Source organism: Fringilla coelebs (assembly GCF_963513975.1).
Source record: "Fringilla coelebs genome assembly, chromosome: 9".
NCBI classification, from domain to species: Eukaryota; Metazoa; Chordata; class Aves; order Passeriformes; family Fringillidae; genus Fringilla; species Fringilla coelebs.
In genome coordinates, this window is record NC_140067.1 from 27,226,996 (window position 1) to 27,249,667 (window position 22,672).

At 58.0% G+C, this 22,672-nt stretch overlaps 2 protein-coding genes across 2 annotated transcripts in view; one reads left to right on the plus strand and one right to left on the minus strand.

Moving 5' to 3' along the window:
• The window catches only part of ASTN1 (astrotactin 1), a gene marked incomplete at both ends in the record, with an annotated part of 54,946 nt that extends 47,700 nt beyond the window's left edge, over positions 1-7,246 (minus strand). The window contains one exon of the mRNA XM_084211132.1: positions 6,964-7,246. Coding sequence (XP_084067258.1) covers positions 6,964-7,246 — 283 coding nt within the window. The remainder of the gene's footprint in view (positions 1-6,963) is intronic.
• Positions 7,247-16,752: 9,506 nt separating this feature from the next.
• On the plus strand, positions 16,753-22,387 carry BRINP2 (BMP/retinoic acid inducible neural specific 2; the record flags this gene model as incomplete). The annotated part of the gene is made up of 7 exons (XM_084211811.1): positions 16,753-17,054; positions 18,994-19,184; positions 19,326-19,516; positions 19,863-19,968; positions 20,322-20,558; positions 20,725-20,947; positions 21,271-22,387. 7 exons carry the CDS (start codon positions 16,753-16,755, stop codon positions 22,385-22,387), a joined length of 2,367 nt encoding a protein of 788 aa, XP_084067937.1.
• Between the last annotated feature and the right edge of the window lie 285 nt (positions 22,388-22,672).

Consider the following 22,672-nt stretch of genomic DNA (forward strand, 5'->3'; position numbering starts at 1 on the left):
GAGGCAGTGAGTGGAATCAGGGCATCAGTATGGCTGCCCAAGTGTCCCCTCCAGCAGTGGAACCACAGCCAATTCCAGGGGTGTAAAACCTACCAGGAATCTTTGGGGGGGCTTTGAGGAGTTCCCACTTGAGCAGCCCAGCACCCAAAACAGGGACAGGTCTGAGGGCAGGAACAGGACCAAGCCTGAGCATCCCTGCCTGGACGTGGGTTGAGACTTTCAGGGAGGGAGGCAAAGCAGGGGGCCAGGAGCCCTGCAGCCCCCTTGGCTGGGTGCTGGTTCCCTGCCAGACCCTGCCACCCCTCTGGAAAGGCCAAGCAGCCCCACATCCCACTCCCCCCCCTGCTTTCTGGGTCAGCAAGATCCCCTCCCAGCCCCGCTGCAGCCAGCTGGATGCACGGTTGCTGTGGCAACGGGTTCCCAGAGACCAAATCCTTATTTCTTACTTTTCCTTCCCTTGGTTAAGAAAAAAAAAAATATACAAGAGGCCCTGTATATCCCCTGTGGCACCAAAACATCCGTGCCCAGCAAGAGAGCAGGTCTGCACTGGGCACAGCATGGGGACAAGGTGTGCATGAGGATGGGGACATGCACACTGTGCCTCCCTCCTGAGCCCCCATCGCCCCCAGTCTGGCCACAGGGCCCTCCCTGCTCCTCCCTGGCATGCTGGCAGCTTTCCTGCAGTGTTCTCCACCCTGCCATGAGGTTTTTAGGGCTGCCCCCACTCGTAGCTGAGGTTGGAAGAGGGGATGTTCCCAGGCATGGCATGTCCCTGGTGGCTCTGAGCAGGTCACATCACTCCAGGAAAAGGGATGTGGTTCCACTGCATGGCCAAGAGGAGGGGCTGGAATGGGGTCCCTCCAGCAGTTTTCACCCAATTATTAGATGAACTATTAGCTGTTGCTATTAGACAAGCATGTCCTGCCCCACCAGGCGCCCCAGGGCAGGGCCAGGGGAGGATGTGTCCCCTCTCTGCTTTGCTGGAAGCCCCCAAGCCTTGGGGACAAACATCTCACACAGCAGACCAGACACCCAGCAGCACTCTGGGTGCCACAACAATGCTCCACCAGCAGCAGTGACCACCCCAGGAGGAGGCAGCAGGAACGTGGCACTCCTGGATTTTCAGCAGGGATACACCCCAAGCATCCATCCCAAATTCATGGAAACAGGGGTTCAGACCCCAGCCAGCTCGGCTGCTGGCAGCAGGAAGGAATTCAGTGAATCCCACTGCCAGGATGGGCGTTGCTAAGGGGCAGGAGGGCAGCTGAGATGTTTTGGGGTGTTTTGGGCTCCCCTCCCCACCACAGCTGCTGGGACCTCCTGAGGAGAGTCCCCTGCTGCCCTCCAAGGCAGCCAGCAGAAGATGACAGCAGCTGTCCCCTCGCTGGGCCTGGCAGAGCACAGATCACACCCGCGGGTTTCAGAGCATGAGACAGTGTCCAGGATCAAAGCCAAGTCCAATTAATGGCTCACAATCTTATTAGAGAAATTATTGCAGGATCTTGAGTAAAAGTCCGATATATCCACTCCATTCCATTAGTCAGGCTCATTTAGTAATTCAATCAATCTAAGCAAGGCAATTGAGCTCCCCTGGTATCATTTAACTTGGTTATTCTCTAGGTACTTCAGAATTTCTTAATATTTGCTTCATTATTTCACCATAACACCTATTCCCAGGTGCAGGGTTCACACTGTGGGCCCCGTGGTGGAGCCAGCCCTGCTGCAGCCCTCTGCCCTGCTCTGCTCTCATGAGATGGTGACATATGATGGAAAGGAAAGGGGGTGATGCCCCTGGGAATTAAGCCAAGCCATGGAATGGCACCACAACACCCCAAGAACTGCCTCCCACCATGGAGAGCTGGCACCAAAGACCTGCCCTGTGTGCCAACAGCTTTGGGGACCCCCAGCCAGCATCCAGATGCAGGTGAGAGGAACAAAACTCAATAGGATGCTCTTCTCACTTGCCATGGAACTGGAAAAAAGTATGGGATAATGCGACCCTGCAGCACCTTGGCTCCTGCTTCCCTCCTCTGGGGCCTTCTAGGAGCTGGGGGTGGAGGGCAGAGCAGAAGGACAGGATCTCCAGCAGTGCCAGCAGCAGGGAGGTGTGTGGGACGAGGATGAGAGCTGGCAGGTGTCACATCTGGCCAGAGCTGGGGCAGGCAGGCGCTCCGGTGGCCGTCACCCCGATTAGCAGCAGCCACATCCCTCCCGGATCTGTCTCACATCCCTGCAATCCCCCCCCCACCAAAACCTGTTATTAACCCAGGGAAGTCAGGGCCAGAGCCTCCAGCAGTAGAGCCAAGAGCTTAGCTAGGATTTAACAAAAAAAAAATTGATTAGATATTTCGGGGAGATATTCAAGAGCGGTTAAATATGCCCGGCTCATCGGTGCCTTTGAAAAATCTCACCCCTCTAAAAAATTAGAATTGATTTTGTATTTAAAAAGGAATCTATTTAATTTAAAAGTAAGATAATTTGAAATCATGACAGCTTGTATTAAGGCAGGAGTTTATGATAATCTATTAAAGTCATTGAAGTTAAGAACCGTCTCCCATCCTCGGCTGCCGAGGCTCCCGGGAGGGCAGTGGGGAGTGGGAAGTGGGGAGGTGAGGGGCTGCACTGCCCTAATTCAGAGCACACCAACTGGGCTGGAAACCTGGAGAGGCAGAAGCTCCTTCAGCTCCTCCACACTCAGGGGAAAAAAAACCCAGCACGCAAAAACCATCCAGTATTTCAAGAGCTTGAAATATCTGGAACCCAGAAAGCACAAGTTCAACCCGTCAGCTCTGCTTTCTCATTTCTCAAGTCGATTTTACACTCAAAAAGGTATTTCAGGACTTTACTTTTCAAACATTTATTGCATGACAGAGAAGGCGAAGGAGTCAAAGACTCCTTCTTCGGCGCGGTTTTTAATTGCATCACAAATCTCCGTCGACCCCGAGGGGCTGAGGGAAGCCAGGATGCTCATAAATACCCCTCTTGCCACTTTATAACCTGCAAAGGATGGGGCCCAAAAAAATTAGCAGCCTGCAGGAGTGTGAATCCAGTTAATGACATATCAAATGTGGCTGGATGCTGCCGAGCCAAGCAGCGAGGGAGAGGGGGGTGTGGAGGAGAGCGGACAGGGAATATTGAGCTGCAAATTAGCATTTCTTAATGGCCACCAACCAGCAGAATGCTTCCTCCCTTCAGGAAAAAAATACAACTAATGCAACAAACACAAAATGAGATGAAAGGCGACCATTCCAAAGGAAGGTTTGCTTGATTGAAAGCAGGATGACAGCAGGATGAAAGCAGGTGATTTTAAATGCGGCCTCAGCCCGGCTCCCACACCCTCAGCACTTCCCAAAAATTCAGGAGCTGGGAGAAAACCCCACAGCAAAATGGGGAGATGGTGTTGGAGTCCCTTTGGGGATAGACATATAAACCAAGTGTGGGGTTTATTGGTGGGAGCCCTGAGCTCTCAGGCAGGCAGTGAGGCAGCACGTGCGCAATTAAAACTCGCTCCACTCATCAGCAAAAAGAGCTGCAAAGCAGGGGAAAACCTTGTCCAAGCACCTCACAGAAGTCATAGCCCCACAGACAGCCCACCTGCTTTTGGAGGAGCAGAGGAGCAGACAGCAGGCCCCCCATGTTTGGGAGATCTGAGCACCAAAGCACTCTCAGCTGTCTCTGGCAGCGGGATGGACACGGCAGGGAGGGCGAGACCCAAAAAGGTGCGTGGAAAGCAGGCAGTGAGCACTGCCTCCCCCTCTTGTGTAAAGATAAACATAAAGCTGATCATTAATTTATGTTCCCAGAGCTCCCCATCAGGGGTTATCAGGGGTCAGGAGTCACAGCCATTTTTGGCATGCCCAGTTCAACAGTGTTCCCCCAGCACTTCAGCTCTAGCAAGCACCACACGTGGCTCTCCAAAGATCCCAGCACATCTTTAGTAAGGAGTAGAGTCCATGCATCCATCAGTGGGAGGCCTGGTCTGGCCACTGTGGCAGGGAGGTGCCACCAAGGCAGGGAAATCACACATGGCAGTGTCCATGAAAACCAGCCAAGCTCAAAAGCCCTTGAATTATTTCGGAGGAATTTGAGGGGAACACCGGGATCAGAGGTGGATGATATCCCACTATCCCTGGGCTCCCTGTTCCAGACCCTTTCCCAGCTGCTCCCTTCATTCATCCCCCTACTGTAGCCACCTTCCTGCATGCTCACACCCTCTTTGAGGGGAAACTGAGGCATGGAGAGACCCCCAAAGGGAGCTGATCCAGAGCCCACACGGCAGAGCCACTGCCTTGAGCCTCTGTGAAGCACTTCATGGTGCTTCCAGCCCAAAGCCAGGCCCTTCCTGACCAGGGGCAGCACCTGGGTCTGCTCCAAGCCTGTCAGCCAGGGTGGGAGCTCCCCTTCCCTTGGGAACCCCTGCCCTGTGCACAAGTCTGAGATCTGAAAACCACCAGAGCAGAGGCAGCAGCTGCCCAGCTCCCCCTGGCTCAGACACTGCCCCAGAGAAGGCTCAGGAGGGTGTGGGGATCATCCCCCATGCCAAAACATTATTTATTGCACATTCAGCCAGGTGGGTGCAATTAACAGGTCTGGTTTTTGCCAGGGATGGTGCAAGAAGCGCTGTGTGAAGCCCCATTTCTGGGAAGATGCTCAAACACACCCTCCAGTCCCTGCACAATGGCCTGTGAAAACACAAACAGCCACTCACACCAGCTCCAGGCATGTCCCCAGCAAGTGAGCAGTGTGTGCAGTGACAGCACTGATGCTCTTGAGTTTTTTGGGCTGGGGAACCTCCAAATGCAGAGGTTGCAGCCTCTGAGTTGCCAAGCTGGGTCTTGCAAGACTTCTGTGCATTTCAGAGCTTCTGTCACGAAAAAGCAATGTCCAGGCTAATAGTGGTGGTAGTAGTAAAAACACTAATAATAACAATAACAATAATAATAATAATAAAAGCAACAACCCCACAGAGTAAAGCATCACAAAACAGTGACACCCACAGATGGCAAAGTGTTCAAGGCAAGCCCTTGTCTCCCAGGGAGAGGTGACATGGCATTTCCCAGAAGTCACCAAGCCAAACAGGGCAAACAGGGGTCCCACAAGGTGCCCCCTCTTGCCAGCCCAGCCCCAGCCCCAGCATTCCAGGCAGGAAAACTTGAACTGGGATCACCTCTGTGTCTCCACAGCCCAAACCCCTGCATGCTGGGGGCTGGTACAGCACCATGAACAGTCGTGTTTTGGGGGATCAATGTCCCAGACAGCAATGAGAGCCTGGCCAGCACCAGCACATCAGGCTGCACTGGCACAGGGCTTGTCATCCTTGTATTTGTCTGGCAGCAGAGGTCAGAAGGAGGCAAAAGCAAACCCCTGCCAGGATCCTCAGTGCAGTGGGGGCTGCCAGGGCAGGCAGCTTCTTTCCTGCACGGCCCAGTGTGTGGCACCTCACGGATTTGAAAAATCCCTGAGGAAAACCCCACAGTACGGGCTGGGGTCATGCCCAGGAACCTCCTCCTGATCTCCATCCCGAGGTCCCAGGGCCCACGGGGGTCTGGCTGCACATGATCAGGTCCGAGGGGCCAGGAGATGAGTGCTCAGGTGGCCTTTGGGGCCCCGAGGTGGCGGGGCTGGCGGCCGTGGCGGCGTCCCCCTGCATCCGCAGCGCTGCTGCCTTGTTGCCACAGCAACGCTCTCGGGCCTCGCTGCAGCATCCCGCAGCATCCCGGGGCTTGGGCCGGCACGCAGGGGACAGCACAGCCCGCTGCCCCTCCCACACTGTCCCTGCACCCGGCACAGCAGCCCTGGCTGTCCCCACGCAGCCTCCCCACGGCATCAGCAGCTCCACGCCCGCCTCTGCCTTTCTCCCGGGAGAAGGGGGATGCCCACCAGCCAGTGCTGCCCCAAGCCCACCCAGCAACCAGCACTGGGGGGTCTTAGCACGTGGAGGGGTCTGTAGGTCATGGAAGTGATGAATTGCTGGGGAAAAAAAAAACAACCCAGTCTGGGGTCACCACGGTACACAAGGGTGGTACAGCAGGGCAATGTCACATCAAGCAACACACCAGGACCTCGTTTTTGGGCCAACATCCAAACAAAGGTGGCATTTAAAAAGCTTCACGGGACACCCGAGGTGCAGCTGGAGAAGCAACAGATGGACAAGGCTTGCAGGAGGTGACACAGCCACTGTGGGGCTGCTAGGAAAGTGATGGTGGCAATTCCAAGGGCAGGATGTCGTGTGTGGGCAAGGAACTGACGTTCTGCACCAATGTCACCAAAAATGAAACATCTCAGGGGCTTGCTCCAGGTGGTGAGGAGGGAAGCGGGTCCCTGCACACAAGGAAGGGGTGGAGGCCTCGCTCTGCATAAACAAAGGAGGAAATTGCTTGCTTTTTTTGAGCTGAAGGAGCCCATGAGGTAAGAGCAGATAAGCCTCACCAGGTGGATGAAGAGCAGGTGGGAACCATCCAGAGCATGAACAGGCCAGAGCCTAAAACCTGGGGGCAGAAGCGCCGCAGGCAGCACGCACAGGCAGGGTGGGATATACTGAGCAGCAGAGTATTTTTCCATCAGGCTGCAGGAAAGGTGACTCTGCTCAGGGGCAGACAAAGCAGAAACCCTCACCCCCAGCCGGGCACGCCGGGAGCAGACCGCGGGCCTCCTGCCAGCACAAGCCGCCGGTGGCCATCGATCGAGCCGGGGACGAGCCCCGTGGGTGACAACCTGGGCACGCACCGAGCACCCCGGGCCTGCAGCATCCCCAGCCGTGATGCTGCGGCGGGTGAACGGGCACCGGGGTGAGCCAGCCCCGGGGCTGGGCCGAGCTGCTGCAGCGGGGTGTACCGGCCCCGGGGCCGAACCGCCGCAGGGCGCCCGCCCGCCGGTGCGGCAGGGAGGAGCCCCGCCGCCGGGGATGCTCGGGGCCCCGCCGCCGGGGATGCTCGGGGCCACGCCGCGCTCCCGCAGGCTCACCCAGCACGAAGTAGGGCAGCTCCGTGTTCTCCAGGTCATCCACCACCACCATCTCGCCGGGGAAATCGTTGCGGACCGAGAAGAGCAGCTTGGGCTCGGCGGCCGAGGGGCCGTGCATGATGCTGAGGTCGTTCTCCCGCAGGAAGGGCAGCGCCGACACCGTGATGCTCTTCAGCTTGCACTCCAGCTCCTTGGCCGCCGCCTCCGCCGCCGCCTCGGCGGGGCCGCTGCCCGCGGCCAGGCAGCAGCCGGCCAGCAGCGAGCAGAGCCCGGCCAAAGCCATCTTGGAGCCCCGCGCCGCGCTCCCGGCGCCGGGCGGGAGGCGGCGGCGAGGGGCGGGCACCGCGCACCGGCGCCTCCCCGTGCGGCGCGGCTCGGCACGGCTCGGCTTCGCCGGCCCCCCGCCTCTCCTTTCCTCCTCTTCGCCCGTTTTCCTCCCCATCTCCTGGGAAAGCGGGAGAACCGCGGGGCGATGCGGCGGCGGGAGGGATGCGGGGCTGCCCGGCCTCCTTCTGCACGGAGGAGAGCGTGCGGGTACCACCCCCGCTGCACTGGATGGATTGCAGAAGTCCAAAATCCCACACCTCCAAAACCCCAGGCTTCAGGAACCCCAGGGGAAATCCCAGGCTTCCAAAACCCCGCGAGGTATCGTGGAACCCAAAATCCCAGAAGAAGTCACTGACTTCCAAAATGCCAGAAGAAGTCACGGACCTCCAAAATAAGTCCCAGGAGAAGTCATGGAGCCCAAAGCCCCAGAAGAAGTCACAGACCTCCAAATCCCTCAAGCCCACATGAAATAGATATGACTGTCTGTGTGTGTGCATGTGTGTATGCATACATACATACATTATATATACACATATATATATATGTGTGTGTGTGTATATATATATATATATATATATATATATACACATATATGGAGTGTCAGGGCAACCCCAAACCCACTGGATTTGCATCTTTTTCCCAGATCTTTTTGGATCTGGGTGCTTTTTATTTTCACCCTCTTTAAGTGAGCACAAAGCAGCACTGACAGCTCGTCTGACAGCCACACCTTCCTGCAGACACCTGTGGTCCCCACCGCAGCCAAACCCTCTGATGGAAAGTGTTCTCTTCTTCCAGTGTGGGGGCAATGCCCAGTCCTCATCCCAGCAGGAATACCTGGCTGTGTTCTGCTGCTGTGGTTTTCCCAACAGGACTCTCCTGATGGCAGACAGCTCTGGAACAGGGTGTGGAGGCATCACAGAGCTGCCACACCATCTCCTCATGGGGACACTGCCCCATCCCACCTGGCACCTCCGAAGAAAACCACACACTGCAGATATTTGTGATTTTTGTTTTGTATTTTGTGTTTTTCTTTTGCAGGGCTCTCCACCTCCTCTTGTGAGGGTTTCCCTGAATTCCTCCTCCCTCATGGGTGCCAGCTGTGAAGCTTAACCTGCCCCAGGGTTGGCATTGAGGGGGGACAGCACTGTGCTCCCAACACCCCAAGCAGGGGGTGCTTTACCCCAGACTGATCTGTCTTTTTAACCACCTCTGTTTTTAACTTCCATGACACTTTGGGCAAAAAGAACTATGCCAGAAATTACCCATTTTCAACACCCAGAGAGGAGCACTGAACGAAACCAGTGGGGATGCAGTGGTGTGTGTTTCAGCAGTGCTCTCTTCAGCAGTGATGGGCTCAGGATCAGGAGAAGTCAGGAAAAATCAGAAAAAAAATGCAAACAAACAAAAAATCCCAAACAAACGAAAAAACGAATGGGGAAAATTGGGGAAGGCAAATCAGGAAAAAAAACAGGAAAAAAATGAGCGACAGTGTTTTGTAGGATGTGGCCCTCCTTTTTTGTTCCTTTCGGGAGCACAGGGAAATCCCACGGGGTGACTTCCACAAGGCCATTTCACTGCTCTTCTTTCACCACGGGCTACAAACTCATTAAAAGGAGCTTTTCCATTCTGAAAAATAATTTTTTAAAATTGCATTATTTAGAGGGTGTCTCAATAAGGTTCTTTCAAGGTTTGGAAAAGGGATGCACCCCCAGGAGCGATGCCCCTGGAATGCCTGACGGGGCGTGAAGAGGAGCAAAGAAGGGGTTTGGTGGGAGGTGTGAAGAACACAGAGGGATAAATAGAACACATATAAAAAAATCATCCAAGAACACTAAATCTGGTGTCACTGACAGCGTCCTCCTGCTGCATCCGGCACATCCCGGGATGCTCTCCGGGCTCCCTTCCATCCGCCCCCTTCCCCGGTCCCGCACATCCCGGGATGCTCTCCGGGCTCCCTTCCATCCGCCCCATTCCCCGGTCCCGCACATCCCGGGATGCTCTCCGGGCTCCCTTCCATCCGCCCCACTCCCTGGTCCCGCACATCCCGGGATGCTCTCCGGGCTCCCTTCCATCCGCCCCATTCCCCGGTCCCGCACATCCCGGGATGCTCTCCGGGCTCCCTTCCATCCGCCCCACTCCCCGGTCCCGCACATCCCGGGATGCTCTCCGGGCTCCCTTCCATCCGCCCCATTCCCCGGTCCCGCACATCCCGGGATGCTCTCCGGGCTCCCTTCCATCCGCCCCATTCCCCGGTCCCGCACATCCCGGGATGCTCTCCGGGCTCCCTTCCATCCGCCCCATTCCCCGGTCCCGCACATCCCGGGATGCTCTCCGGGCTCCCTTCCATCCGCCCCATTCCCCGGTCCCGCACATCCCGGGCTCGCTAACCCCGGGTCGGGAGGCGGGAGCGGGACACCCGCGCCACGCCCCGCCCCTCCCTGCCCAGTCTGACCAATGGGGACGCGCGAGGCCGCCGCCGTCCCCTGTGATTGGCTGCGGGCGCTGCATATATTATCGCGCGGCGCGGCGGCCCCGCGGAGCGCGGCGGACCCGGCGGCCGCGGCTGAGGGAGCGCGGGATGGTGGCGGCGCCGCCGGGGCCCGCCCGGCCGCCCGCACATGGCGCGGCCCGGAGGCGGCGGCGGGGCAGCGCCCGGGGCCGCTGAGCCGGAGCCGATCGGAGCGGGACGCCAAGGAGAGGCGGCCGGTGCCCCGCCGGCGCTGATTTGGAGCCTGGGGTGAGTCCGCGGGGTCGCGGGGAGGAGTTGGGGGACGGGGTTTGAGGCGGCGGGGGGGTCCCCAGTGGTGGGGTGGGGAGGGAGTGCTGAGGGGCGAGCAGCGGCCCCGCAAGGACGGAGATCCCGGGTAACGACGCCGGCTCGCTCGGTGACCTTGGTCAAGTTGTGTCCCCGCTCCGGGCTCGCTTCGCAGCCTCCCCGGCGACCTCAGGTGTCGGAGAAGGCACCGAGTCCTGCCCGGGCGGAGCCGCCCCCGCGCGGGGCCCCACAGGGGACAGGCAGCTGCCACCTGCCCGGTGGGACCGGGTGCCGGCGGGCTACCGGGACAAACGGGATGCCCGGGATGCTGGGACCTGCTGCTGTGCGCTGAGTGCGCTGCTCGGTGTGAAATGCCTGTGTGAGACACTCCGTGCCCGCAGGGACCGGGGGAGATGCCCCCGCAAATGTTAAAACGCGCATTTCTCCCATGGGCCCCGATCATCAATAGCCTGTGGGGGGATCGCCCGTTCCCCGCACCGCAGGGCCCCGCTCCGCCACCCGGAGCATCGGGTCGAGCAGTGGGTGCGTGACCCGTCGGGAGATTTTTGCCCGCCTCGGGCGCCTGCCCGGCACAGCTCTGGGAGCCGGGGCTCCCCTCTGCCAGGCTCCCTTCCCTTCCCTAAACACTCATCTTTCCAGTAAGAAACAAAACTCAGTGTCTTTAAAGCGCTGGAGGGCATCAGCTCCGGGCTCAGCGATGCCCTGTCCCTCCCCAGGGGACCCGCGTGTGGCTGCCCTGCAGCGGCGGTGGCGGGTCCCGGAGTGCCCCCGCCGAGGTCCCGGCGCCGGGCGCTCCGAGCCTGGGCGCCGCGGGGCCGGGTGGGACCTGCCGGCAGATGTCAGTGTCCCCTCTCTGTCAGCAGCCAGGAGGGTCCCTGCCAGCCCCGGAGGCCCCTGCACTTTTTCCGGAGCGGAGCTGTCTTTGGTGGCCGTGCAGTGACAGTTTGGAGACCTGGGTCTCCAGGGGGGCTGGCCCCACTCTGACACCCCAGAGGAGTGCTCCCTCTCTGCCCAACACCAGCCACCCACCACCTTATTTATCCTGTGCTGCTAACGTTGAGCTACACTTGTGCATCGCTGCCCGTCCGTGACACTTGTCATTCGTGTGAAGGCAAGGCAGGGAAGGGAAGCAGTGTTCCTCACCATGCGCTGCCTCCTGCATGAGGATGGTACTGGGCATGCAGTGTCTGTTAGGAGGAAGGAGCCATCCGCCCTGGGGAGGAGGCTGCAGGGCTGCTCTCTTTCCCTGGCCCCTTGTGCACAGGGTTGCTCTTTTCCCTATCCCCTCGTGTGCAGGGCCGCTCTTCCCTGGTCCCAGAGATCCATCTGCAGGGATTCTTTGGTCTGAGAGCTCAGCGCAAGGTGGGGAAGCCGAAGCTGCTGCTGCGGTCGCTGTGCTGGGGGGGAAATCCTATTTTGCACATTTATTTGCTTTATTTAAGAGGCTTTTTGCCTGTAGGTGTGAAAGTCTCGGGTGTGCAAAGCCGGAGGGCAGAACACATGGCACTGGTGCGACTCTGCACGCAGCTGCCATCTCCCCTGACAGCGGCCCAGGCTTCAACTCATTTGATGTCTTATGCAAATCCTCGGCTCCCTGAGTCCTGGGATTTTCTGCTATTTTCCTTTACTCTCATCTTCGAGTGTCTCGCTCTTGAGGATGCGAAGAAAAGCTAATAAAAGGAACCCAAGTCCTACAGGTTTTCTAACCGGTCTCATGAGCTGAGAGGAGGAGGGCAGTGACTTGGGCTCGCTCGGCTGTAGCGACTGAGCGGGCTACAGAGGGTGGCCAGCTGGAGCCCAGCGAGAACCTGCTCCCAGCCGCGGCTGTGATGCTCAGCCCCGCGGCTCCGAGGTGGCTGTCTGTCCCCACGCTCGCCGCCTGGAGCCGTGTGGCCGAGGCCGGCTGCCAGGAGGCTGCCAGCACCCCGCCGTGCCCGCTTTGCCAGCGATTACCGCCCTGCTGTCGCTCCGGCGGTGCCTGCTTCGCTCTCTTAATTACCCCGGCGGATCGATGGGGCCCTGGCGCTTCCTCGGCAGCGTGCGGATACCGGCCCGGCGCTGCAGCGCCTCGCAAGCCACAGCCGCGCCGGGGCCGGGGGCAGAGGAGACGGCGTAGGTAGGGCTGGCTGTAAGGGAGGTGGGTTCCACGGAGCCCCGGGTGAGACTGGTGGCTCCGGAGCAATGGGAGCACCCTGCTAAAATTGAGCCCTTTGGGAGTGTCTGTCCCGAGGTGTGCAAGAGCAAGAGGTGGCCTGGGCGCCTGCGTGAATTCACAGATAGACACGGCTCAGCTGAGTCAATCCACTTCAGACGCTAAACTGCACTTAGCCTTTGCCCAGGCTCTTTTAAGTGGCCTTAATTTGATAAAGCTTTTCCATGTTTAATGAGAAGGTGACTCAGTCACTAGGTTTGATGTTCGTTCCCACTAAAAGGTGTCCCCAGGGAGCTCGAGACCTGTCCCCATCGCTTCTGCACCTTGGCTCCCACTGTGCCCCCAGGACCATTCCCTGTGACTGGGCACATCCCACAGCCCTGCCACCAATGGTATCATGTACCTGCCATGGACAGTGGGATTTGCTTTGGCTCTGGACTTCAGCTCAGCGTGCACAGACGTGGTTCCAGGGCCCATCTGGAACCTTCCTGTGCTTCCCAGCGGCACCTGGCAAATACCACTGCCCCTCTCCCCAGTGCATGCTTCCCAGTTTCTGTATCTCCAGATCTGCTCCTGCAGCATGAAAGGGCACAAATCAATGTTAATGTCCCTGACAATTAGCTAACATCTTAATTATCGAGCTCAGCCTGATGAGTGGTGGAGTGCGTGGCTCTGGAGATGCCGTGGGCATGGAGGCAGGCGGGACCTCAGCATAACTCCGATGATGTGCTGAGGGTGTTGCTGCTGTCACTGTCAGCTCCGGGGGCAGCAGAGGGAGGCTTTTGCAGCTCACCTGAGCACCCCCATCTCCACCTCACATCCTTCCTTCAGCCTCTCAGGCCATTTTGGATGAGGGCACCGCTGCAGAAGTGACCCCACTGCCATCCCCAGGGTGGGGAGTGACTCTAGAAATTGCCACAAGCTCTTCTTAAGATGTAGCTCATGACAAGTGACAGTGTGGGCCCTGCATCAGCCGTCACTGGAGGAGCACCTGGGTGTTCTGCTGCAGGCAATGGGGACACAGTGGGCTGCAAGAAGCTCAGGAGGACTTGGCCCTGAAAGAGGTTGTGGTCCTAGGAAAATCCGACTAGAATATTTGCTTTGGTGCCCTTCTTCCATTGCTTTGGGGTTTTTATAGAAAAGGGAAGAGGAGAAAAAAAATAACAAGCTGGAAGTTTTCCAACTTTTGTGATGCAAAACCCTAAATCAAAAGGAAGAAGGAAAAAAAAGAGTTGTCAGATGCTTCTCATCAAACCTTCCTTTTTTTGGATCAAGGAAAAGTGATTAGAAAGTTATTTCCAGCTCTAGTAGTAAGGTCAAGGGGGTTACTTGTTTCTAAAGAGCTTTACCTTCCCCACCATCCCAGGAGGATCCTGGTGTAAGCACATGGAGGTGCACCCCAAAAGCATTGCCCCAATTCCACAGAGCAGCAGTGCAGCCTCCCTTCCCCTCAAACCAGAGCCAGTTCCCCCCAGCTGTAGGGATTGAGGACTATGCAGAACTGTGACAATATCTGCTCATATTTATTTTCTATAACTCCTGATCAATAGGAGGAAATAAATTATCCCGGCTGACAGTGGTGCAGGAAAGCTGCTCCGTGGGGATAAGCTGCTGCAGAGCTCAGTGCAGCCCCCACACAGGCCTTCCTTGCCCGTTCCTGCCTGACTTGGGACTCCAGCTCCTGTTGGCAAGGATGCTGGCGTGCGTCATCACCCGTCCCCAAGCAGGAGCCTCCCTCGGAGGTGCCGCCACTCGCGGTGTAAATAAGAGGGAAGTGTGAATAAAAGCTCACTTAGCAAGGCTGGAAACTTTGCTTCATACCAGGAGGGATTCTTCACTGGTTTTGTACCAGTTTGCCCTGGCCAAGTGCTGGAAATATCAAATCCTATTTTTATTGCTCTGTAGTAAAACATGAAGTAGCCACAGGGAAACATGCTATGCTCAGCCTGGAATCTCAGAATGAGCTCCCCAGGGAACCTGTCAGAGCAGGCTGAGATGGTGTCTAGCTGGTCTAGGGACCACAGCCTGAGGGAAAAGGTGACCCAAAGTGGGTCTATCCATAATATCCATCCCCATGATGGTGAGCCAGCCAGCTTCCTGTTTGCTGCCTTAGCTGTGGTGCTGTGATGGGAGAGGAGGTTTGGAGGGGAAGGACAGCATGGGAAGCCCCTCTTGGTGAAGGCACAGGGAGATGCCCCCCATGGTGGTGATGGCAAGGGGCTGGTTAGTGCTGGTGAGAAACATTTAACATCTGTGGTGGTTTGATGGAAAAGACAGTGCTCTGCCTGGTGTGTCCCACCCCAAAAAAAACCCCTTTGGGCTTTGAATCAAAGGAAGAATACTCCTGTGTACTTCTGATTTACACCAGGAAAGCCTCAGGGAGGGTAGTGAAGTGTCTGATGCAAAACCAGTCTGTGGTGGTGTGAAGTGGTGATGGATGAGGCCAGTGTCCCATGGCACTTGTGGAAAAGCATCTCCTTTAACAACTTAAAACCCCCTTTGACATCCCCTGTAAGACCCAGGCTGATACAGACCCGTGTGGAGGGAGGGGGGAGAGGGACACAGCCAGGGAGCAGCCCCTGCCCAGCCCCACCTCAGCTGGAGCTGGGTCAGGAGCCACTTAAAACCCATGGATCTTGATGGGAGACAAGGAGACAGGGTGTGCCAAGCCTGTTTGTGAGGCAACAGGCAGAGCCCCAGTACACCAGATATTTAAACAAGGTGTTTTGCTGTCACAGCCATATTTAATGCTACAAGCAGTGTGTTTCCATGGGCAGGGTTTAGCAGGATGCTGTTCCAGGAGGCTTTACCCTCCCTCAGCTTCTCAGCTGAGATCCAGAGTGTTGCTTTCCTCCTTGCTGTGTGGGAAAGGGATCAAATCACTGAGGGTTTAGCCTATGGTCAGTATCTAAACCATCCATGAGGTTTACTGCCAGACCCTGGCTCCCTCCATTCTCTCCTGGACACAGCAGCAGGACCCATGGCTGCAGGCAGCATGGACCTGGGGGGGTTAATCTTGGGCTTTGAGGATCCCTTTGGTCCCCAGGCCACATCAATTTTTAATTGTACCAGCAGATATTCCTGGGGAGGGGAGCAGGGTGCAGACTCTGCATCCCATCTGCCTGCTTGCCCTCTGCCCGGCTTTGGTTGCAGGCAGAGAGGGTTAGGGGGCAGCCAAATGCCTTGGCTCAGCCACCACCTACACATGGCAGCTCCATGAGCCTCTGGCATTGGGTCCTGCCATGTTTTGGGGGTGACAGATGCCCCCTCCAACACCTGAGGCACAGAGTGAGGAAACCACCCTGGCATTGCCTGCCCCCCACCCCAGCATGGGACAGGTTTGGGCCAGGATTTGGTCACATCCTGGCCGTGGGGGACTCCACGGGGCAGGAGGCAGTGACTGGGCTGTCATGTGGCTGCCTGCCAGGCTGCAAAAAACCAGGGTGACACGTGAGAAAAGAGTGTGGGGGGACAGAAACCCTGCCTGCTGCTCCTGCCCACCCCACTGCCCTGGCAGCCCAGCCTGGTGATGTGAAAGTCTCAGCTTTTGTTTAAAATTCACAGGGCCCCAGCCTCGAGGGCTGAGCGAGAAGCTGAGAAAGTGTAATCAAAGGGCACCCTTAAGGGTTTAAAAATAGTAGAGAGGGAGAAAAAAAATTGAAAAAACATATTATTACATGTTAAAGCATGATGATTCATCCAGCAAAGCCCTGTTTGGGAGAACACAGGGTTGGTGTGAGCTCAGCAGGGATGGGCATTTGGGCTCCAGCCACCTTCCTGGAACAAAAACCATCTTCCCTGGCAGACTGCAGCAATGGGGTCCCTGTTTTGAGGCAAACAGCTGTTGTAGCCTCACAGCACACCTGGCCTTGGCCTTACAGATCCCCATCTCCCACTTTCACTGGCAAATTCAGTCCTTGTGATTGCTGCTGCCAGAAAAACTCCATCTTTACTTTGCGCTAAAAACACTTCTTCCATAGCCAGCTTTGGAGTGGACATCCATCCATCCATCCATCCATCCATCCATCCATCCATCCATCCATCCATCCATCCATCCATCCAACACAAAGACAAGTCTAAAATAAACCACACATGATCCAGTCCTTACCTGGAGAAGCTCATTTTTGCAGTTCCCCATGATTATAATATTTTAGCCCCACCTGAAATGAACTGCATGCTCGTGACATTGGTCCCCACAACTCAGGGTGCAGGGCAGCCCACAGCAGCAAGCTCAGCTTGACAGGCTGATGTACAGCAGAGAAAAGCATTAAGAAAAAGCCAGAAATTCCTCAGACAGCCATCAGCCCGGATTTCACTGAACTCCAGCCCCACAAACTCCTGTTTCCTGTGGCATGACCAGGCTCTCCCTGGAGCGCAGCTTTCCCCCTGTCAGCATCTCAGGCAGCATTCCAAAGCTTGCTCCCGGTTTCTATCCGGTCCTCACGGGCTTCCCCGCTTGGCGTTGCAGGACGGGGCTGTCCCGGAGGGTTGCCGCGGGGTGAGAGAATGAAGAAGCCGGCCGGGCAGCAGCAGGATGGGGCGGCAGGACCTCCCCCGTGCTGACGGGCCCCCGCCGATGCTCCCGTGGCCGCTGGCCCTGCTGGCCCTGAGCGCCTGCTGCCGCTGGGGAGCGGCCGGCGGGGCGGGCAGCGCCGTGCCCCAGGGCCATGCCGCCCCCGCCACGCCCTCCTCTTCCTCCTCATCCTCCTCTCCCTCGGCCCGGGCGCCTCTCGACTGGCTCCTCACCGACCGGGGACCCTTCTACCGAGCTCAGGAGTACGTGGACTTCATGGAGCGCTACCGGCAGGGTTTCACCACCAGGTACAGGATCTACAGGTGAGAGGCTGTGAGGAGCTGGGGGGTTGGGTGGGCATGGCAAAGAGGACACAGACCCTCTCTAATCCACGTGAGCAGACCCCCATGTCTGGGAGGAGGCTGTCCATTGGGTGGATGTGAGATGCTGCTTTTCCAGGGAATGTAATAGCAGCTCCCCCCCACCCACAGGATGCTCGTGGTGAGGCCAGGCTGGGCTCCAGGCAGGATTTGCCCTGAGATGGGAGGGGTTTGGTGCACAGGTTGAGATGGAGTCAGCCCTTATGGCAGGAGGCACATAGCCCGCTGGGCTGGATGGGTCTCGTGTACTCCAGTCCCTTTGGACATCCTCCACCTACTGATCTCCTGCCCCGAGATGGAAGCTGGGGACAGCAGAAGGGGCAATGTGCACGTGGTGTCCACCTTCCAGGCCCTTTGGACAAAGATGCTCCTTTGTCCTTTTTCTGTGCACAAAGATGTCTCTGTGCCAAATTGCTGAACCTGCCTAGACTGGCAGTCCTCTGGGGCTGGGATGCTGCTGGGACTTGAGAAAAGCCACCCTGGACTGACCCCCCTGGCATGTCCCCAGTGCCATCAGCCCATGGACTGCTTTGGGATGCTAAATGCATGGTGGCTGAGGCTGGAGGGGGTTTCTTGCCAGCAGAGAACCAGGTTTGGCAGCAGTGGGGTCCACTCACCACAGCAAAGGGCCACCCCATGACAGCCTCTGTGGGACATGCACTCCACTCCACCGCCTCCTGGACCTAACTGGGGCTGTCACCTCTGGCTAATGAGCCCTTTCCCTTCCACTCTCCACTGGTGCTGAGCCCTGGGGGCTTCCATCTGCAAAGCAAAGCCTGACCACAGCCTCTTGGGAATGCTGGCTCTTGGGAATGCTGACGTGGGTGCTGGGATTGCAGCCTTGTTTTGCAGCCCAGCACCCCCAGGGAGCTCCTCTCCCCTTTCCTGTGCGCTGATGCTGCCATGCCGTGGGACCTGCATCCTCCAGGGATGCTGCTGGTGACGGTGGTGGGACAGGAAGGAGCAGCCAAAGGGACAGCAGCTGGCTCACACCTCCTCAGAGGCAGAGAACCTGCTATCAGCCTTTGGGGCTTGTTTGCCTCTGGGATGGAAGGGGGGAAATTGACACCCCAGCCCCGAGGGAGTGTGTGTGTGCAAGGGGAGAGGCAGCATCCCCCCCTGCCTCATCCTCAGCTCTGCTGCTGGCCCCTGCATCCCATCTTCTGTGCCCAAAAGTCATGGTGGGAGGCAACCTGTCATCTGCCAAGCCCAGCAGCTGCTGCTTTGCACACATCCACTTCTCCCTCCCTCTCCCTGTTTTCCCAGCCAGCCCTGGTAAAACTGTCTGAGAGGCACAGCCTAGTTTTAATTAGAGCCAAATGCCAAAGATTAAGCTGAAATTTGCTGCTGGTTGTTTATGAGGCTGTGGGGTTTTGGAGGCAGTGACAGGCTGGGTGGCACATTCACAGCATCTGGGGCTCTGAGGGGACCCACCACATCCCAACACCTCCAGCTTCCCACAAAATGCTGCTGATGTTTAACACCGTGATACCCCCAGATGCTGGATTTTCACTTGGATCTGTAGGCATAGGGCTGGAGGAGGGAAGAGCTGCAACCAGCTCAAAGGGCTGGAAAAGGCTCTAGCCCTGCCCTGGGCTGTGATTGATGCCTTCCGGAGGTGCTGGATTAATCAATAGCAGCATCTCCGCTGCTTGTAGCTCTTTATCACCATCAATGGCTTAGGGAGGGACGGTGCTTTTGTCCTGGCTGGATCCATAGCTGGCAGCAGGTCCTTCACTTCCAGTGGGGAGGTCGGGATGATTCTAACCTGAGTTTTCCACCTGTCCTGAATGGAAATCAGGGACATAAGGAAGGAGAGCATGCATGTGCCATGGCCAGACCCCCTTCACACCCTCTCCCCACTGCTGCTCTCCTCCCACAGAGAGTTTGCCCGTTGGAAGGTGAATAATTTGGCCTTGGAGAGGAAAGATTTCTTCAGCCTTCCACTTCCCCTGGCCCCCGAATTCATCCGCAACATCCGACTGCTGGGGCGTCGGCCCAGCCCGCAGCAGATCACCGACAGCCTCATCAAGAAGTATGGGACACACTTCCTGCTGGCTGCCACGCTGGGAGGTGAGTGCTGGGCTGCTCAGTCCTGCTCAGCCCCTCACGCAAGGAGGGAGAGTGGGGAAAGAAGCCCTGCAGGAGGAGCACGGCCAGGAAAGGGAATGGGGGGAGCCCAGCAGCCTCCACAAGTATCGCGTGTCCCCCCAGGAGAGGAGTCCCTGACCATTTTTGTGGACAAGCGCAAGCTGAGCCGGAGGGCAGAGCCCGCGGCGGGGGCTGGGAACAGCTCGGGGGTCTCGCTGGAGACCCTGCACCAGCTGGCAGCCTCCTACTTCATCGACCGGGAGAGCACCCTGCGCCGGCTGCACCACATCCAGATCGCCACGGCTGCCATCAAGGTAGGCCAGGGGGCGAGGAGGGGCCGGCGCCGGGACAGAGCAGCCCCGGCCTCCCCAGGGCAGCTGGCCCGACCTAAAACGGCATCAACCAACGAGGAGAGAGCCGGGAAAGTTAACACGTTCCCATTATTTATGGGAAATTGGGCACGCTAATAAAGGCACATTTTTCAGCGGGCTGCCGCCTGTCAACAAGCTAATTAGCAGATAATTAGTTCTCCTCTCCGACCAGCGACCTGTTATGAGGAGGGGGGGTTCGGCCAGCCGGTCAGATCTGCAGTGCTCTCACCGAGGTAGGGCACCCTGTGTCCCCTCCTGTATCCCTGACCACCTCGTGTCCCCACTTTAGGTGACAGAAACACGGACAGGGCCACTCGGCTGCAGCAACTATGACAACCTGGACTCAGTGAGCTCTGTCCTGGTGCAGAGCCCTGAGAACAAAGTGCAGCTCCAAGGTAGGACTGGGCTCGTGGGGATGTGGGGGCGGTCAAGTGCTACCATGGGACGCTCGTGGGTACACGGGGGTTTGTAGGGGAGGATGCTGGCATGAGATGCTGCTTCTAATTTCAGGGTTGGGGAGGAGAGGGGAGGAAAATAATGAAAGCTGGGCAGGATGAGGTTGTTGCTTGTCTGCCAAGAGGAGCCAAGATCGATGCAGAGCCCAGACAAGCGGCTCCACAGCAAATTGATATGTTAATCATGCGAGGGTGGGAGCCCGGGGAGGGGGGAGGCTGGTGCCCTCTCGCCCAGGTGATGTTTGAGGGGCTCCGTGCATGCCCTGATGCTCTCGGGGCTGCTCCCTCCCCAGGGCTGCAGACTGTGCTCCCCTCCTACCTGCGGGAGAGGTTCGTGGCCGCGGCCCTCAGCTACATCGCCTGCGGCTCTGCCGGGGAGCTGGTGTGCCGCCGGAGCGACTGCCGCTGCCAGTGCCAGCCCGCCTTCCCCCGCTGCAACTGCCCCGAGGCCGACATCCAGGCGCTGGAGAGCAGCCTGGCCCAGCTCGGGCGAGCCTGGGAGAGCCACCACAGCCAGTTCGAGGAGTCAGGTGAGGCTGGGGAGGCCCCTTCCCCTTGAGAGCAGCCCAGGCTGGGTGCTGGGTCTCCAGGGTGGTCTTCTCACCATGAAGAGCTCGGGTGGAGGGAGATTGATTTCAGCTCCCCCCTCACTGCCTGCTCTCCGGAGTCCCTGATGCCATCTCCCTCTCCCCACAGAGGAGTTTCAGGCCCTGGTGAAAAGACTCCCCATGGACCGTTTCCTGAACAGGACAGCCATCTCCCACTTCTGGACCATGGATCTGGATGTCCAGCATCGCTACCAACAGCTGGGCACCAGCCTGAAGCTGCTCTCCAGGAAAACCTACCGGCTCATCCGGCGGCTCTTCAACCTCAGCAAGCGCTGCCACCGCCAGCCTCGCTTCAAGCTGCCCAAGGAGAGGTAGGGTGTCCTGGCAGCCCTTGCTGGGGACACTGCCCTGTGTCCCAAGGGTGGCTCACAGCCAGGGGCTACCTCCCTGCGGCTGCAGCTGGAGAAGCTCCCACCTCGGAGGGGGTGAGCAGGCAGCAGGAGTGGCTGTACCAGCTTGGAATGTGGCCTTGAGAGATCAGGTGCAGACCTGAAGGTGAAAAATGGGTTCATGGGGGGGCCACCAGCAGAACAGAAAACAAACACGAGGTGGGCAGTTCTTCCATCCTTAGGGAAAGCCAGTCACATCCCAAAAGATGCCATCTAAGCCTCGTTCTGTGTTTGCCCTGCACCAGGTCCCTCCCTTACTGGTGGAGCCGCGCACAGTCGCTCCTGTACTGCAGCGAGACCGCCGTGCCTGGGACCTTCCTGGAAGAAAGCCACAGCTGTACCTGTCCCTCCGAGCAGCCCTCCTGCCAGGGCTCCATACCGTGTGCCTTGGGCGAGGGGCCAGCCTGTGCCAGCTGCGACCAGGACAACAGCACCCGCTGCGGGACCTGCCACCACGGCTACGCGCTCACCCAGGGCTTCTGCCGCCCTGAGGTGGCCGACTCCCTGGAGCACTACCTGGGGCTGGAGACCGACCTGCAGGACTTGGAGCTCAAGTACCTCCTGCAGAAGCGGGACAGCCGCATCGAGGTGCACTCCATCTTCATCAGCAACGACATGCGCCTGGGCAGCTGGTTCGACCCCTCCTGGAGGAAGCGCATGCTCCTGACCCTGAAGAGCAACAAGTACAAGCCCGGGCTGGTTCACGTCATGCTGGCCCTCTCTCTGCAGATCTGCCTCACCAAGAACAGCACCCTGGAGCCTGTCATGGCCATCTATGTTAACCCCTTTGGGGGAAGCCACTCAGAGAGCTGGTTCATGCCTGTCAACGAGGGCAGCTTCCCAGACTGGGAAAGGACTACCGTAGATGCCTCTGCCCAGTGCCAAAACTGGACGATCACCTTGGGCAACAAGTGGAAGACCTTCTTTGAAACGGTCCACGTCTACCTGCGGAGCCGCATCAAGTCTCTGGATGACAGCTCCAACGAGACAATCTACTATGAACCCTTGGAGATGTCAGACCCCTCCAAGAACCTAGGCTACATGAAAATCAACAGCTTGCAAGTCTTTGGCTACAGCCTGCCCTTTGAGCCGGACGCTATCCGTGACCTAATCCTGCAGCTGGACTACCCCTACACCCAGGGCTCCCAGGACTCAGCCATGCTGCAGCTGCTGGAGATCAGGGACCGGGTGAACAGGCTCTCCCCCCCTGGCAAAACCCGCCTCGACCTCTTCACTTGCTTGCTCCGGCACCGGCTCAAGCTGGCCAACAACGAGGTGGCGAGGATCCAGTCCTCCCTGAGAGCCTTCAACGCCAAGCTGCCCAACGCCCTGGAGCAGGAGACGGGCAAGCTGTGCAGCTAACGGCCGGCAGCGCTCGCGCCTCGGCGCCAGGGGGCTGGCAGGACAGACTTCCTGGGGAGGAGAGAGAAAGAACCACCCTAGAAATTTAAATCAAGGCCTTACCTTAGTGCCAACTGCGTGCTTCCATGGTACACCCAGCAACTGGCCAAAGAGACACAGGGCTCGAGCGGATGGAGGATGCCAGTGGGACTAAGGAGGAGGGATGGCTCGTGCAGCGCAGACTGGCTCCGAGTGCGGGGACAATGCCACTGTGGCCACCACGGAGGTGGCTGGGGAGGTGTGCCA